Genomic DNA, 18,097 nt, shown 5'->3' with positions numbered 1-18,097 from the left:
GAATGCATAGTCAACAGATCTGGTAGTTAAAACCTGCCATTTTCTGATAGATATACTTCCCTAACACAACCATATCCACAGTCCATACCTCCAGCCAATCTATTGAATTCATTTTTATTGGAATTTTATCCTCCAATGAATCTATAATCTATATTCGTATATCTATAAATTCCAGTCCTTCTCGACTTCAATCTCTTCATCTTTTCCTCATCTAATTTATTTACTTAATTTATAAATAAATTAAATAACAATTGAGTTGATGTTGAATTTTCCTTCTTTTATTTTAATTTTTTTTAATATAAAAAAATGACATGAGTAAAGCCTTTTATAACAACTGCACCCCTCTTTAGGCAGATTAACGGCGATGACTCTATGACCGGCCCTCCTTCCCCTTCCTGCTCCTCCTCCCTTTTCCTCTCCTCGTACCGCTCCTTCTCCGCCTCTCTTCCTCCTAGTCCCTCCTTATCTCCCCTCGCTTTCCGTCTCCTATCCGCCGGCTCTCCTCTCCCCCCGGTGCCCTCCGACTTCCCCTACTCGAAGCTTATTCCGAGGACGCGCTTCGTAATCGACGGTTTCCGCTCAGCCGGAGACTTCTCCGTCTCCTACTTTCTTTCCCACTTCCACTCAGATCATTACGCCGGCCTCAGCAGCGCTTGGTGTAAAGGAGTCATCTTTTGCTCGGCGATCACCGCTCGTCTCCTCGTCGAGGTCCTCAAGGTCCCTCCTTTCTTCGTCGTTTCACTCTCATCGGGTGAAGTCTTAGAGATCGACGAATGGGAGGTTGCTGCCGTAGACGCCAACCACTGCCCCGGCGCCGTCCAGTTCCTTTTTAGGTCACGTGGGTCCGAAGGGAGGCGAGCGGAAAGGTATATTCACACTGGCGACTTTCGTTTCCATGAATCGATGAAACTGGATCCTGTTTTGTGTGAGTTCGTTGGAGCGGATGCTGTTTTCTTGGACACGACATATTGTAACCCCAAGTTTGTCTTCCCATCGCAAGAGGAATCAGTCGAATACATCGTGAGCACTATCAAAAGAATTAAAGAGCAAAATAAGGAAACGGGGGAATCGGTTCTTTTTCTGATCGCGACCTATGTAATTGGCAAAGAGAAGATTTTGCTTGAGATTTCTCGTCAGTGCGGTTGCCTGCTGCAAGTGGATAGCAGAAAAATGCAGATTTTATCTGTTCTGGGCCTTGTCGATTCTGGCGCTTTTACTCAGGATACTGCAGTCAGCAATATTCATGTTATTGGATGGAACGTATTGGGTGAGACTTGGCCTTACTTCAGGCCTAATTTTGGAAAGATGGAGGAGATTATGCTGGAGAGAGGATACTCTAAAGTAGTGGGTTTCGTTTCGACAGGGTGGATGTATGAAACGAAGAAAGATGGATTTGCAGTGAGGGTTAAGGGTTCGCTTGAGGTTCATCTGGTTCCGTACAGTGAGCATTCGAACTATGACGAGTTGAGAGAATATGTAAAGTTCTTGAAGCCAAAGCGAGTTATACCAACTGTTGGAGTGGATATTGAGACTCCAGATAGCAAGCATGCTTTAGCTATGAAGAAGCATTTCAGAGGACTAGTTGATGAGATGGCAAACAAGCACGATTTTCTGTTGGCTTTACACAGGAAGTCAGACTCTACTGATTTAATATCTGGGAATGACATAACTGTTGATCTTAACCTGCATGGTGATGTGGATTCAGAAAATATTCCACTGCAACCTGACTTGCAAAATTTCAGCAGGCTAAATGTTGAGGACATGGAAGGTACACTTAAGGACCTTCAAGATTGCTTGCCATCTTGGGTAACACAGATTCAGTCATTAGAATTGCTAAAAAAGTTTAATGGAGATATCATTGCTGCAGTTACAGAATTTTTCGAACACGAAACAGAGTTCTATAAACAAGCAAATGCCACTAACAATTCTATAGTTAGCCCTTGTGAAAAGATTGAGACTAATCTTGATCTCTTGTTTCCTCTTAAGTCTCCTGGAGAGATCCCTGAATCTGGTATGAAGAATTTCCTGAGCCCGGTGAAGCAATCAGTTGAACAAATTTTGAAAAATACGGCAAATCCACCACTCAAAAAAAAGAGGAGCTCAGATGGCGGAAAAAACAAGAAAAAAAAGAAGATGAAAGGTTGCCCGACTTTGTATAAAAGTGGTGGAAAGCAATCTATTATCACTAATTTTTTCAAAAAAGCTTCAGCAGATGCATCTTCCAGTTTTACCAATGTGAATACTTCTAGCCAACAAATAAGTAGTTCAATAGATGAGGATCCAGTTGCTGTAAAAATCTGTAAAGAAGATTTGGACAAATTTCTTCAGGTCATAAATGATGGAATACCACGGGAGTCTGCTGCAACATTGATGGAGAAGGCTAAAGGAAATATTGATGTAGCAGTGGACATGTATTATTGTGCTTTCCATAATGTCTTGGAGGATGATGAGAATTTGATCACAAATAATGTTTTGAAAACTGAGGGGAACTTACTCCCTGCAGCTGATGCACCAATTATTCATTTAGATAAGAATAGAGAAAAGCTGTACAATTCATCTTCAGACAGAATAAGCTTACCAACATTGTACTTAAAGGGAAATTTTAGAGAAGACAAAACTGCAACTAATGTATCGTTACCAATTGATAAATATTGCCCTATTGAGTATGGTTCGTATTCTTATCCCAATCAGTTGGGAGCCATCTTTGCATTGCGTTATTCACTTAAGAACTAAATGACAAGTAGGACAATTTATTACAGCATGCTGGAAAGCTGGAGAGCCTTCTCCGTACTTGCACTTAGCACGAACTTTTCACTTAGTGGAACAAGAAAAAGGAAAGATAAAGACCACAACTATGCTTTGCAATATGTTCAGAAGGTTTGTCTTAGATGTTCTTCTTCTTGCTTATGTTGGCTTTCATGATATTTTACTCCATGCTAGTCTTGGTCTGAATTATGAGCAAATGGTGGTATCGTCTATTTTCTTGCAGCTTGCTTACTCTGTCTCCTGCTGATGTTCTGCCTGCTCTTTATCTGTGCACAAATAGAATTGCTTCTGACCATGAAAATATGGTGAGTTTGTTGTTAAGATCTAAATGTTTTCAACAACTTGAAACAACATTTTCTGTTCAGAGAAAAATTGAATTTGTGGATGTTTTTTCCTTTAGTAGTTGTAACAATGCTACTTTTCTGGTTGATGATCCTAGAACATTTTAAGGGCATTTGAGAAATTATAGAACAGTGCCTTTTTCATTGGGGGTGAATTAAAGTTTTTGTTGTTGTTGATATGGTCAGACCATAACAAATTGAAAGTAGCGTACCAAAGTTATTAATTAGGTGAGGACCACAATATGGGCACATAGTTAGATGAGTCCAAGTTGAGTCTAGTTGAGATCAAATGGGGGCATAAGCAGCTCAACTAGGATGATTGCAGTTTGGTCGAGATGTCTTATAAAGCTATGAAGCTTAACCGAGTTGGGATATACTTCGACTGAAGCAGATATGGCTTTTGGGAACAAGGATTACTCACCTTAGGTGGACTTGAATTGCCAAAGGTGGCTGCTCGAGGTGGCTTTTGGGGCACAAAGATGGCTTGCCTAAGGTGGACTTGCATTGCTCAAGGCAGTTGTTATGGTCATGTCTAGCTTGCGCTTTTCCAATGTGAATGTAGCTTAGTTGAGTTTGTGCTTGACTTATTGAGGATATATTTAAGGTGGCGTGGCTGATTTTTTCTCTAATTATTCTAGAAGTTGTCAACTTCTCAACCTATGTGGAAGCTTGTGGTTGCTCTCTCAATGAACTTTGAGTGCCCTTAAAAAAGCTATTTAACATTGTAGTGCTGCCTATTATAGCTTGCCATTGTAAGAACTACTAATTAATGTCCTTGTGCCAAGTGTTAGCCTTGGTTTGACTTGTTATTATTGTTGATCATGATGTTTACAAAGTACAATCCTAGGTTGTACCTGTCCGAGCCATAGACAATAGTTGGATACTTGGATCCATGCTTTTCTTCTCTATTAAGTGGTTATCTTCATTGCATGATACACAATATATATCTTGCAACTAGATAAACAGCTTTTGCTGATCATTTTCATATTGAGATTTGGTAAAATTAATTGACTAACCATTTATCCCAAAAACTCGAGCTATTTTAGAAAGTGGACTAGGTATATTTGTATTTATGTAGCAGATCACTATAGTTGTTCATGTGGGACCAATGAGCGGACATGTTTCTACCTTGAGCACATCCCCTTTTGCTCATCACAACTTAGAGGGATGAATTTAATTTTTGATACCTCATGCTCCTTTATTTCCATGTTGAGGAGATTGATTTCTCTCTCTCTCTCTATATATATATATAATGGACCGCCACACTTGTCCATGCAGAACCAATGAGTGTAGTACCTAGCTTCAACAAGACTAACTCCACATATACTATTTTAAGTTAAACGATATGCTAGTATGCTCGAGTTGCCTTTTTTTGTATGGGAATGATGATAAAATTATTATTAACCGAGAATACAATATATCTTGTTCGTGAACTTATGAAGTTATACAAGGAAAACTAAAGGCTTGCCTTCTCCATTGGTTGGTTGGATTAACAAACTGAAAAATGTTGTGGCCTCATATGGTCAAAGAATCAAGAATGGTTTACTTTTACCTGAGTGATAGACTTCTAACAGATTCCATCATACTTTTTCTGTGCTTTTAGGAAAGAAATAAAGGGGAATGATCATATGAGTTAGATGTTTTAAGTGCCACTTCACTTCAGATAGATATGCCAAGTGATAATATTAATATTACTTTTGAGTAAGCATTGTCTTGGCATTCAACATTAGCGCAAAGATGTATAAAGCTCTAGATTTTTAACTTGTAAATGACAATGTGACATAATAACTTGTTTGCTATTCTAACAGTGGCTACCCCAAATAGTGGGGATAAACAGGAGTTGGCAAAGAGGAGTTTGTATATGAGTTTCTTTTTTGTGTGTTAACCATTAACTAAGTGTTCTTTGTCTTGTGCTAAACATTAACTTTGTTTGCTAATATTCTTGATGTGTGTTTTTTGTGTTCAAACATTCTTTCCTTTTAGTAAGGCTACAATCTGGTTGCTTGTAAACTTATCTTATAGTATGACTCTTTTTATCTTGCTTTGAATTTCCATAGTTGCCAAATCCATATGGTGCCGAGATTGGATGACCAAAACTGTCTAAATATCACTTGAATGTTGAATCAACAAAATTTTGAAATTGATATGCTTAAGAAAAAAAATTGTAAAGTGAAAAATAAAATTATTTCATACATGAGAATATCATATAACATCTTGGGAGGATTCTGACATAAAAATGATGTATATTGTGTCTCATTAAATATATCATTAATAACACATTATATATACATTATCATAATTTCAATATATTAAATTATTGTTACTATTGACAAAATCATGTTTTAAAAGTACGAAAGAACATTTGATGAAAATAAATAACAGACAAATTTATTGACAGAATAATAAACTATGTTATATAAATATGGTCCTCATTATTCATTGGATTATATTTTTGTTATCTGTCAAATATTAAATGATATTGATTTTAATATATATTTTCCAAAATTATGTTATTTTTTAATATTTAATTATGACTCCACTGATATTTGAATTGGATGTACAGGAAAAAAGCTCTGAAACAATCCTTGAGAGAGAGAGAGAGAGAGTGTGTAGGTAGATGAGGTGTTGGGTGTTTCTATTGGTATATTGCAAGCCAAGGCATGGTTAACTTGAAACAATGACCGAACAATGACGAAGATTTGTTGGAAATCAAGTTAACATATACTTTTCCCCGTTCTCATGTACATTCGGTAGAATTCAAGCTATGGTTGATGAAGAGTCAACTAGATTGATTGGGTTCCCAAAATTTAACATAATTTGACTAAATTTGAACTGATCACATCTATTTGCTAGTAGAGTCTCATTTTCTAGATAATTTCTTTAAATCATTATTCATTAATGTCTTAGACTTCTCCATTGATGTTTGTTAGATGAACAACATTGATTGGGAAAGATCACATGCCTTTGCCTATTTCTGCCCAACTCGGCCAATTTTGGCATTCATGCTTCTTTCTATTGGCCTGCATGCTTCTTAGCCATATGTCACTATTAAACTAGTCAAACATTTGTGTCCTAGTATATGCTTTGATCGCATTACATTAACAATGCACCTGTGGGTTTCAATTTTTTGTTGTGTTTTTGTAGATTTTTTTTAACAGGTAACACATTTTGAAGTTATGAACATAGGAACTGAATGTCGGTGGAAGTTTAGTAGTAACGGCATTGGAAGAGGCTTGTGGAACAACCAGATCCAAAATCAAGGAAATGTACAATAAATTTGGTGATCTTGGTAAGAATCATCATTGCTTCTTGGTAATTATCACCTTTCAGCCATTTTTCTGATTGATGGAATAATTTAAGGTGATGTTGCACAAGAAATCCGACAAACCCAGGCTTTACTTGCTCCTCCTAGTCCCATTTTAATTCACCATTTATTCTGTATTCTTAGAGAGATCAGGTATGACACTTAAGCTCGAGAATGTCAATTTTATTTGTTCATCATGTTCTTTTAGAGTAACAAAGTTGTTGGTTGCCAAGGCCTAATTCTTTTGATGTCTATATTCTATATGTAGTTTTTTTTTATGTAAATGTTTACATGCCAAGCATTTCTCTCTTCCATAAACCTAGTGTTGTATATACATTTATAAATTTAGTATTGTCAGCAGTTGCCATGTTTATAAATGTGAATCGGAAGTACCAGAACAGTTAGATTGACGTATGATTATGACTAAGTTTGTGAAGAAGAGAAGTAGAACTATACTACTTTTAGTGTGTAAAAAATGCTTTAGATTGCAAGATTGGTGCTTGGAATCAATATTGAACTCCTTTGGCTGTCTGCCTTACTCCTGAAGTTTGTGTAGTCATCTAATTTTGAGAACAATCGATCAATTTCTTCAATTTTGGGCAGATTTTATTTGTTATCTTGCTGTTTCCTATGTATTTTTAATATAGGATAAGAGAAAGAGAAGATTGGAAAACTTCCTAATGCTTCTATCAGCAATGCTTCCATCTTGATGGAATCGAAAAGAATTCTATGGTTCTTAATACCCCAGTCCTCCATCTTAAAATTGGAAAATAATTTTATTATCCTTATTATCTTTGTCCATCTTAAATCCATTCAACATTTGGGTGGTGTGTTGCCACAAGAGAGCAGGGATCGAATCCCCGGGGCAATAAAATTCCTCCTACCTAAAGAGATGTCGCTCAGTGATTTACCTCCCTTCCAAATGCCTTGGGGTGGGTGTGGAGAGGCTCCGGGGGAGAGCGCATCACCTTTTGCCACAACATTTGGACTGCCAATCTTGACAATTCCAACTAACTGAAGTGCTACCCTGATCAACCAGCTCATATCCCAAAATCTATCTTCCAATAATATCTATATGACATGTATTCAACACTTATCACAAACATTGCAAATATTAGCATATGTTAACCTTTTTGGCTAATTTTACCTTATCCTATTCTAGATTGTAGGGCTTTGAAGCTGTGACCTTTTCTGATAAGTTTTTGCGCCTTCCTTCAAGGCCTTGCAATATTTTGGGTAAAATTTGACTAGTCTATTGGATTTCCATCACTCTTTTCAAATTGTTCTTCAACTTCAAGGTTACAAGTTCTGCTGAAACTAAAAACCTCATCTTTTTCTGATGTTTGAAAGATTACCTTTATTTATTATACTTTCTCCCATGTTTATTGAGTTTGCCATTCCTACAACAATGATATACGAACTTGCACTTTTATGCTTATTTTTCTTATGTAGTGTGATCACAGGAAGTGGGAGTGCCCTTCGCAGGAAAAATCTCATTGTGAATCTGATGCGTTCCTGTAGGGAAATGGAAATGAAATTTCTTGTCAGAACATTGGTAAGACTTCATTATCTGGGTTCTGCGACTTCTAATCTTCAGAGTAATCGAACCATTTCAAAGAGAGTGTTGATCTTTGTTTTTGATGCTATTGCATATGAGTACATGACACATTAATCCTATGGTGCACAAAAAAAGATATCATCAAAATATTATATTTATTCAGTCAATGGTTCTTTCCATCCTGAGATTATACCAGAAGGTTTTGTCATCATTGTGGAAATTCCATTACTCACAATAGTGGCATCCCTTTGATGATGAAGAAATAACAAAATTTCACAGTTTAATTTATCCATTCAAGTCCTCATTTTACAAACTAAATTATTGCATTTGAATTATCTGTCAGATACACTAGTATTTCTCCATCCAATCCATATCAAAATTCCAGATCCAAGATGTTCATTCTCTACTTAATTTCCCTTATTTGACAGAACTTATCATATTTGAACGAATTTGAGATCGCCACTTGAGAATATTATTCTGGAATTAACAGAATATCTAGTTCAAACACTATCCCTGTTCCTTAGTCATCGCTCTTGTTTTTTCGCCTCTTGACTATCTCTGCGCTGTTTACTTATATGTTGTGTTGTTTTTTCTCTTCACTCTTCTTCTCTTCATGAAACAACTCTGCCACCCGAGTACTAACTCGGCTACACCGTGGGGGCACTTTTCTTCTCTTCATGATCATAGATGTTGTAGTTAATGATGTGATCAGCAACTTTGTGGAGTCTGGATGATCGAGCACTTATTTGTAGTGAATTGAAGCTCTTATAAATCCTTATCTTCTCATTTCTAGACCCAATCACCAGCCGTGTCCGAACCGGACCCGTAACCGGGTCAATGGGCCGGTTACGCGTTGACCCGGTTAGACGGGCTGGCCGGTTCTTGTTCAAGCTCAAAAATAACTGTTGAACCGGCGGTTCAACTGTATTTTTTTTATTTATTTTTAATGTTGGAAAGACCATGAAAGCAAGGAAGGAGAACTCTTCGTCAGTGGCCTCAGCTAGCTCCGGCGGAGCTCCAGCGGCTGTTACTGTGATGCAAGGACAGCAAGAAAAGGAAAAAGCTGGCTGTCGTTGGCTTGAAAAATAAAAAAGAAATGGGGGAGGATGGACTGCAGCTCTTGAGAAGAGGAGAAGGGAGGCTTCCATGGGGGAAAAGAATGAAAAGAAGAGATGGGGAAGAAGAAAAGGAAGAAGAAAGAAGAAGATAGGGAGAGGTTTTGCTGTGGTTGGAGGAGAAAAGAAAAGAAGAGATGGGGAGAAGAAAAGGGTGCCTCGGAGCGCATGGAAAAGAAAAGGAGAACAGGTGTGGGAGAGAAAAGATGAAAGAGAATCAAAAGCTTTATATTATATTTTAAATGGATGGATTTTAAAACTTGATTCTTAATTTGATCAATTCAAATTCAAAATGACCCCAATTTAAATTCATGTGATCCTTACCTCCGAAACTATCTCATGGATTTAATTTAAACTCAATCCAACTTTAATTCAACACTTTTGTTTTGTGTTTAGCGATTTAATTAATCTATTTTTATCTATTCAAAATTTTAGTGAAAAATTAAATTAAATTTTTAAATATTTAAAAAAAAATAAAATAATAATAATAATTTTGAATCATTGCGAACCGTGAATCGAACCGTAACTGGTAGTTCCGAACCGTGAACCGTAACTGGCGGTCCAAACCATGAACTGTAACGGTCTTGGTTGGCTAAGGGTCTACGTTTCTTGAACCGTCGAACCCGAACTGTGGTCGGGTCTACTCCTTTCCTCTTTTGTTTCCCCTCCAAAAAGGCTTTCCAGTTATGCTGAAAGTTCTGAATTTTACAAGAGACAAATATCTGTGAAGATTTTGTACATTCCCGGGTCTTTGCATTATCTTTTTATCCTGGCAATGAGATAACAATTAACAAGTTCTTAAAAAAATTGTCCTGGATAGGATTAATGTTATTTATATTGAAGGAAACCAAGAAACTCTGGCATGGACGTGGTTTTTTGTCCTTGCTTTCCAAGCTGCATTCATCAGTTTGTCCTCAAACCATCCAGAATATAGTTAGCATCTAATCAGTATGCAAAATCACAAGCATTTTACATCATGTATGCTTTAAAAATTAAACTTGTTCTCTGTTTTTCTTGCTCAACTATTTCTGCTTATGATTGCTTGTAAAGGTTCGGAATTTGCGTATTGGTGCAATGATGAAAACCATCTTGTCAGCACTAGCACAAGCAGTGGTATTGAATAGTCTACCCCCTCTAGCGTCTGTTGGAATTTCTGATACCACTAAATTGCAGCTTCAGGTTTGATTTACTGCATTCTAGTAAGTTTGCAGGCCTCTGAAACACATATATTTTCATTTAATGTTTAATGGTATCAATCAAGAATGGTGCCTCACTGTGCTGGGCTGTGCTGACTCTTGGCATTGATCAGACTGTGTCAACATGGTTTTTTTACTAGCTCCACTCCTACAGTCTTCTCTCACTTGATCTGCTTACTTCCAAAGATTAGAATACAATTGAAACATCGTCAATTACATTAGATTTCATTGAAAAGATTCATAATGTACAAAAATCTGAACTTATAACATAATGTCTCTGTTAAAATCTCATTGCTAGGAGTCTCTTAGTCTTACATTTGATGAACCATTCCATTTGAGTGATCAACCCTGTAATCTTTCATCATCTAAAGTACATACTGTTCATAAGATTTTGGTATTTAAACTGGTTGATTGACCGTTGGATTCATCTCAACCACAATCATAACCAAAACACTGTTAACCATAACCACATTCCAAGAGGATAGACAAGAGAAAGATATATTTCATGCAAAATCTAACAAAAGAGTGAAAATTCTGCAACAGCTAACCAGGGAAGGACAAAAAAAATTCAATTATCCAAAAAAGAGTCAATAAAAGAAACTGTACACAAGAATAATAGGGGTTATCCTCTTAATGGTAACAAAGAAAAGCTGCTGGAGGGGAGATAAGCTCTACCATTCACTGACAGTCTAGATCTGAAGCGGTGCATGGTGGGCAAGACGCAGAAGATAGGAGAAGGATCAGGAAGATGAATAAGCTGTATGTCAGAGGAGGAAGTACAGGAGAGAAGAGGTTACAGGCTGCTGGAAGGGGATGGAAGCACTGCTGATTTCTGGTGGGTCCATGTCATAATTTGAGCATCACTGCAAGGAAGGGAAGGGAAAAGAGGAGGAGGTCAAGTATGGGTTATGACGAGGCAAAAGAGAAAAGACTAAATAACCTAAAGGATCTTCTTACCCTACTAAACCCAAACAAAACACGACTGAAATGTCTCGAATCACATTTCGAATTGGTTATGTTCTAAATCAGTTAAAACAAGTCCAAATCGAGCCCAATGAAAACTCATTTGACCCTAAATACCTACCTACCTGGTAGATCCAACCAAACCCTAATTAGACCTCAATTGTCCAGGATGGTTCAACTTAATTAGTCATTAAAATTAAGAAAGATACAACAGAGAAATTAAATGAAGCTAAAATACAATGTATAGCAAGTTCTCTCTCATGTCCTCACGTGCAAGTTCACAATGATTCAAGCCGGGGTCCACAAGAAGTAAGTTAAATTATTGATCAAGTTTTATCAAAAATAAACATAATTTAACCAAATTTCAATTGATTCATTCAATTTTGACTCTTGATTTGATCAAATTTCAACTAATTCCATACTTTTTTCAGTGTATTCTAACTTTAGCTAATTTTGTTGAATCTCTATTTTGTAAAATTTCTTGAATCTTCTGGAAATGCTTAATTTCTGGGGAAGGATTAGATTGGGATTTGCCAATAGTGATCCAACTCGAGTGAACCTTATTAGTTTTGACCAATCTTGACGACCATGGTTGAAGTTGTGAAGGCCAATATGCCATTTGTTGTTAATGTTTGCATTTAACCATCTCAAGGAAATCAGCTTCCTAGTCCAATTCTGTGACATGCCTTGAAGCACAATGCAGCATAAATCTATGTAATTTGGCAATAATCAAATTCCTATCTTGGGTTTGTTTGGTATCAGGTTCAAAAAAGTCATTTTTAGTTTTTGATTAAATTAAAAAAATGAAATAAATATAGGTTTAAGGGGGAAAACAGCAGAATACCATGTTTGTCTATTTTTGGTCCAGCATGTAATTTTTTTATTTACTACATCATTATAGTAATAACTTACCTAGAAACCTCATGTGGTGGCTCTTAGAAGCCCTCCTTGGTTTCTTTTGTTCCTATGTTCATGTGAAAGTAAAAGCAATCCATTGAAAAAATTGAAAAGAACCTGACCAAAAGTATGTGTAATAAGTGCTTCAATTCCATTGAATCTGAAAAGGCTTCCTTAATTCTCTTTACTTTTGTGATTATATAGGCTTCTTGTTCAATATGAGAATAGGTCTGTGCCAATTGTATAACTGCAATGTTTTTCCTTTAGAAATTGATTTCTGATGTTTTGTTATTTTTAGATAAACTTTGAAACTTGTGTGATACATGTTACTGATAGTTTTCAATATTATCATCTTTTGTCAGAGTGTTTCTGCAGCAGTTGTGGAGGCATTCAATGTTCTTCCAAATTTGGTAATTCATTTCAGCTGCAGTGTGTTAGTTTCTTTAGTGATTCATAAAATGATGCTCTCAGATAAATTGCAATATGGGAAACTTTGCCAGTTTTCTAGAAATAAATCAATTTTTCTCTTTATCCGTTACAGTAGGAATTTACAGTAAAAGCTAGAGTATTCTACATAATGACATAAAAAAACTTGGGTTTCCGTATTCAATTAGTATGACTTAGAAGCAAGATGTGTTACACCAACCTAATAAATAGCCCTTCTTATGGAGAAATTGATCATTGTTATTTTCTATTAACATGTGTCTTTCCAATCTTAAGTTTGTGTTGCCTCCTGTTAGGTTGTCTTTGTTTTGTTTGAGTTGAAATTGACAAATATCTTTTGTATACAGAAATATCAGATATTTAAGTTGTTTGTACAGACATAAGCAATTATGGACCCTAGATTGTTCGTTTATCTCTTTCCACTCATTCTTGTGTACAGGATGTTTTTATTCCTTCTCTTTTGAGCAAAGGCTTGGAATTTTCTGCTCGTTCAATTGAAATGATTCCGGGCACACCAATTCTGCCATTGCTTGCCAGGTTTATTTGCTTCTTATTTTATTCTTTTTATATTTGCATATCTATTATTTTCTTTTTATTCATGTCCATGGTAATTTGGTATTTGACAGAATTACCAATGGTGTCATACAAGTGATGAAATTGTTTGAGGGTAGAGCTTTCACCTGTGAATACAAGTATGTTTTCATGTGTTCATTTTGATGCTCTATTTTCTTAAACAAGTTTAAAAGCTTTTCTGAAATAATTGCGTAGACAGTTCAAATGGTGATTTAGTAGTCTTTTTAATAATCTAAGCATAAGACAGCCCTAAAATGATTGAGCAATTATTTGTTATGGGGGCACACTTTTTTAATATTATGCCAAGAGATTGAGAATTTTAAGTGTTGGATGTTCAGACCTTTTACTATTAGGAAGCGAGTGTATGTAATTCTGGTGGGTCATTTCACAGTTTTGTCTCACTCCTATTTGAATCTGCTAATAAGTTGATTAAGTCGTCGATATTAATCTAGGATGGGAACTATTGTGCTTTGGTTTTGTAGTCAAGACCCAAAGAGACAAAGCTGACTAGTGCATACAAGTTGGTTTAGTTTCAGTGGGCATGGTAAATTGGAATAGGTTTGAAGATGGGATTCTTGGTATCAGAGAGCCTACAACATTTCTTCTTTAGGTTTATCAATGGGACCTGTTTTAGGCAGTATGGTTTTATTTGATTCAATGTTGGAAAAGGTTTGAACTGGAGATTTTAGGTACCATAAGTCCTTTAGATAATTTGATCCTCAATAACTATCTTCCATGATTTCAGTCTAACACAGGATTTTTGTCTTCAAGATTTCAATCTAATGCAGGACCTTTGCACTTTAAAGCACACAAATTGTCTGATTCCTGATTATTTGCAATTCAGCAGCTTTGTTGTATGCCTCTTGTTATTTCTTTATCTGTTAAAATGGCTATTGGTATCTTGTATTTATTCCTCATAGATTGCTTGAGTGAAGCTTGGATGTTGAGACAAAGCCTTATCTGTTTGTTTGAGAGATTGATATCCAATGCTTACATTTGAGAAGAATGCCTTTTAAGTATCTTATTCCATTTTCCTTGATCTTCCTAACCAATGAAATAATTTTAATATTGTTTAATCATTAATTTCAGATATGATGGTCAAAGGGCCCAAATTCATAGATTAGCTGATGGTTCTATACGAATTTTTTCACGACAAATGAAGGAAACAACATCTAGATTCCCAGATTTAGTGAACATTATCAAAGATTCCTGTAAACCTGAAGCTTCTACTTTTATATTAGATGCAGAGGTATCTATCCAGACGTTTTTTAGTGAGAAATAATATTTTCATTATTATACTTGCTCTTAGATATAGATTCTTTGCACTAGGTTGTTGCTGTGGACAGAACACATGGCAGGAAACTTTTGTCTTTTCAAGAGCTATCTTCAAGGGAAAGAGGAAATAAGGATTCATCAATTTCAACAGAAAAAATCAGAGTCTGTACTTTTCATTGTTTTCCTCAGAGATTTTTAGAGTCTGCTTAGTGATGGATGTATGGCTATGCATAATCTCCTTGTTACTTGTGAATGTCAAGGTGTCAAACACACAATAATATCAAGTAGAAACATGGTGTCAAGGGGATCTAGGTGTCACATACATATTATCAAGTGGAAATATGGGGCAAAATAACTGGCATGATGTAAGCCTAACCAAGTTTGTGTTGGGCTGTAAAAAAGAGCCTTGAGAAACAGAGATCTTGAGGGAATTGGGGCACCACAAATCAGACCTGACAGTCTAGAAAATATGCTAGCAGAGTTCAAGAAAAAACAACTCACTAAGTTCCTTAAAATTCGAGTTGGTGGAAAAGTAGCCTATGTATTTAGGCATACATGTCTTTTTGTATTATAAAAAATTTATAGAGTATTATATTTCTTTTATGTATTTGATTAACAAATACATAAATACAACAACAATTAAGTCTCCCACTAGGTGGGGTCAGCTTGAATAATAAATAAAATTATAATTGAGATTTAGACAGGCTAATAAATAAGTTTATTCATAAATTGTTTATGAGTTTTGTTGATGACCATTAATTAGCTAAGCTCGTTAACATTCAAAGTATGATCTTTTACATATATTTTATGCTATTAAACAAACATAAAAGCTGTTACTGAAACAAGTACATAGCTAGTTCGCGAGGATCCTGTTCAGCGCTAGTATAATATGACATGGATTTCCTTTTCATTCAATATATATCAGGTATTTGCTCCTGTTTAATTGAATAATAATATAATTTTATCCATCAACTAATATGTTAAAAAAAAAAATACATCCAAGATGTTACTTTCACATGGTTCAACTTGCAATCATAAGTTAGGCATTCTAGATAAATAGATGATTTATCACATTTTATATTGATAATTTTTGGGTGACATTATTTCTTAGCTTATATGAAGGCAATGTCTTACAGGTTAATATTTGTGTCTTCATATTTGATATCATGCTCTGCAATGGAGAACGGTATGCCCCTATAAACTTTCAAAATTAGAAACTTGCTAAAAAAATTCTAGTTTGTGATTCCTTCAGTAGCTAGGTTGAAATACAATCTATACATAAGAGTCAAACAATGTGGAGCATGCTTTAAAGTTTTAGTTCAGTACAAGAACTGTTTTGAGGTGTAAGTTTGCTGAAAGCTTCAAGCAGTATATCAATTTATACCTCTGAAACAAACCAACAAAAACAACTTTAAGATTTATATACCACGTCCACTTGAAACAATGAACATGTACCTGGTCTATGTATTCTGGTATGACCCATTCAATGGTTCGTAAAATCAGTTATGCAATTTTTTTTTGACTAATTAAGCCAATGATTTTGATTTTTGGAATCTAATTGTTTACAATCAAGCAATTGACTCATTTTGTTACAGGCTTTTGGATCTCCCACTTCGTAAAAGGAGAAAATGTATGTTTATTCTAGACCGTGCTTATTGCTCATATCTGCTATGTCCGTGACCCAAGAAAAATGCTAATTCGTGTCATGCACTCTAATTCCTCTGTTTTAATTGGCAGATATAAAAGATCTATTTAATATGGAGAAGGCAGGTTACTTGGAGTTTGCCAAGGAAATAACTGTAAATATCCTACTTTGTCCTTCTTTTCTACTTGTCTATTTCATACTTTCAAATCCTTATGTTTCTATCATTGCTTATATAAGTAGATATATGTCATTAGATTTTGACTGTGTTTTTTTAAAGAGGGATTTGTCATGCACCGTTTCTTTGCTGATTAAGGTGGGAAGCACTTGTAGCAAAGCAGTATGGATCCAACAACATTGGTAACACCTTGATTTATGAATTATAACTGCTATTGAATAGGTGGAAGCAGATCAAGCATTCGCCAATAATCAACTCGCCTTAGATAGAGTAAATTTATTCTTTGAAGAAGCACGGAATTCTTCTTGTGAAGGAATTATGGTGAAGACTCTAGATGATTTTGGGTATTCTGCATCAAAACGTTGTGAGGCATGGCTGAAGGTATCCTAGTTTCTAACTGTTCTATACAGACAATCATTTTACTAATTTCCTTTAATTTTCTTTCTTTTAGGTAAAGCGTGATTATGTTGAAGGAATAGGTGACAGTCTTGATCTTGTTCTTATTGGTGCTTGGCATGGAAATGGAAGAAAAGCTGGATGGTACAAATTTTGAGTTTTTTGTTCTGCTATCATTTTTTATGAAATCCATGGCATTCGACATTTCACAAGGATATTTCATATTTGTGGATTCCATCGTTCAGGTATAGCCCTTTCCTCGTGGCGTGCTACAACCCAGATACTGAAGAATTTCAAAGTGTCTGTCGCGTCATGTCTGGTTTTTCAGATTCATTTTATTTAGAGGTACTTTTTTTTTGGTTTGGTTTCATGCCCAGCTCATACGTTCCATGCATAGCAGATTAAGCAAATTGATTATTTTGAAATTTTGCTAAATATATTTTGAAATTGTTTGGTATTTTTGGCCTAAGATTTATATTTCTCTTCTGTTACCTTCACCATGCTATGCTCCCATGAAAGGTAGAAACTTTAATAAATTAAAGAATATATGTTTGGTGTTTTTGAGCTCAACAAAGATAAGCTTTATGTAGCCGGTCTTCAAATAGTCGGTACTTGCATGACTTGATGAAATGTTTCGACTTATACACGCGCGTTTGATTTCATTTCGTATGGTTACTTATTATTCAGTGGTATTTCATGGTTAAGGATGTTGTTATCTGGTTATCGGTCTATCGGTGAAATTGCAGATGAAAGAATTTCTTTCTGGGGAGAAGTTATTGCCCAGGAAGCCATCTTATTACCAAACACATGAGACACCTGATCTCTGGTTTCGTCCGGAACTTGTTTGGGAAATAAGAGGTGCAGGTATGTTGGTATTCCACTGTCATCTAAATTTAATTCAGCGGAAATTGCACGTCAATCTCAAGGATTGATTGGTCGTTTAATCTAACCATCCCAGACCTCACAATATCACCAGTTCATCATGCTGCTGTTGGTTTAGTTCATCCTTCGCGAGGCATCTCCGTAAGATTGCCAAGGTACATCCGATCTCGACCAGACAAGACACCCGAAGATTGCAGCACTTCTTCTGATATTGCTCTCATGTATAAATCTCAAACCAGAAAAATGGAGGTGTTCACAGAAGATTAGTGGAAATGATTCAGGCAAATAGTTTTGTGTGAATAGTGCCTGCCCTATGGTTGAACTCTTGCTCTATGGTCCTTTTGCCACTTGCTCTTGACCTAGTTTTATAGAAGAAAAACAATTTTTCTCTCTTTTGGAAATCAAGGTATGATGACTTTATGGTGAATTAGTATTATATTGCTACTAAACTGTCTTCTTTTATGTTGAATACTACTTTATGTTGTACACTAATTATCAAATACATGGCTTGCAGGGATGAGCCATTTCTTAAGAATTTTACATTGTTGAAAAATGTTGGATACTAAT

At 35.7% G+C, this 18,097-nt stretch overlaps 1 protein-coding gene across 4 annotated transcripts; it reads left to right on the top strand.

The window, feature by feature from the left end:
- Positions 1-321: 321 nt before the first annotated feature.
- On the top strand, positions 322-18,062 carry LOC121984109 (DNA ligase 6-like). Of its 4 annotated transcripts, XM_042536893.1 has the most exons (21): positions 324-2,668; positions 2,760-2,877; positions 2,990-3,071; positions 6,294-6,396; positions 6,468-6,564; positions 7,864-7,966; positions 10,135-10,263; positions 12,503-12,550; positions 13,024-13,121; positions 13,211-13,276; positions 14,247-14,406; positions 14,487-14,594; positions 15,569-15,618; positions 16,028-16,062; positions 16,170-16,231; positions 16,355-16,390; positions 16,475-16,633; positions 16,704-16,792; positions 16,894-16,993; positions 17,395-17,512; positions 17,607-18,062. In XM_042536893.1, exons 1-21 carry the CDS (start codon positions 373-375, stop codon positions 17,795-17,797), a joined length of 4,248 nt encoding a protein of 1,415 aa, XP_042392827.1. In that variant the 5' UTR covers positions 324-372; the 3' UTR covers positions 17,798-18,062. The 4 variants fall into 4 exon arrangements, with proteins under 4 accessions (XP_042392830.1, XP_042392829.1, XP_042392827.1 ...); XM_042536895.1 differs by lacking the exon at positions 10,135-10,263 and having other exon boundaries at positions 323-2,668; XM_042536894.1 differs by lacking the exon at positions 16,355-16,390.
- The last annotated feature ends 35 nt before the right edge of the window (positions 18,063-18,097 follow it).

The sequence above is a fragment of the Zingiber officinale genome, chromosome 5B (assembly GCF_018446385.1).
Source record: "Zingiber officinale cultivar Zhangliang chromosome 5B, Zo_v1.1, whole genome shotgun sequence".
Classification (NCBI taxonomy): Eukaryota; Viridiplantae; Streptophyta; class Magnoliopsida; order Zingiberales; family Zingiberaceae; genus Zingiber; species Zingiber officinale.
Note: the sequence above shows the minus strand (reverse complement) of the source record. Positions and strands in the feature narration are given on the sequence as shown.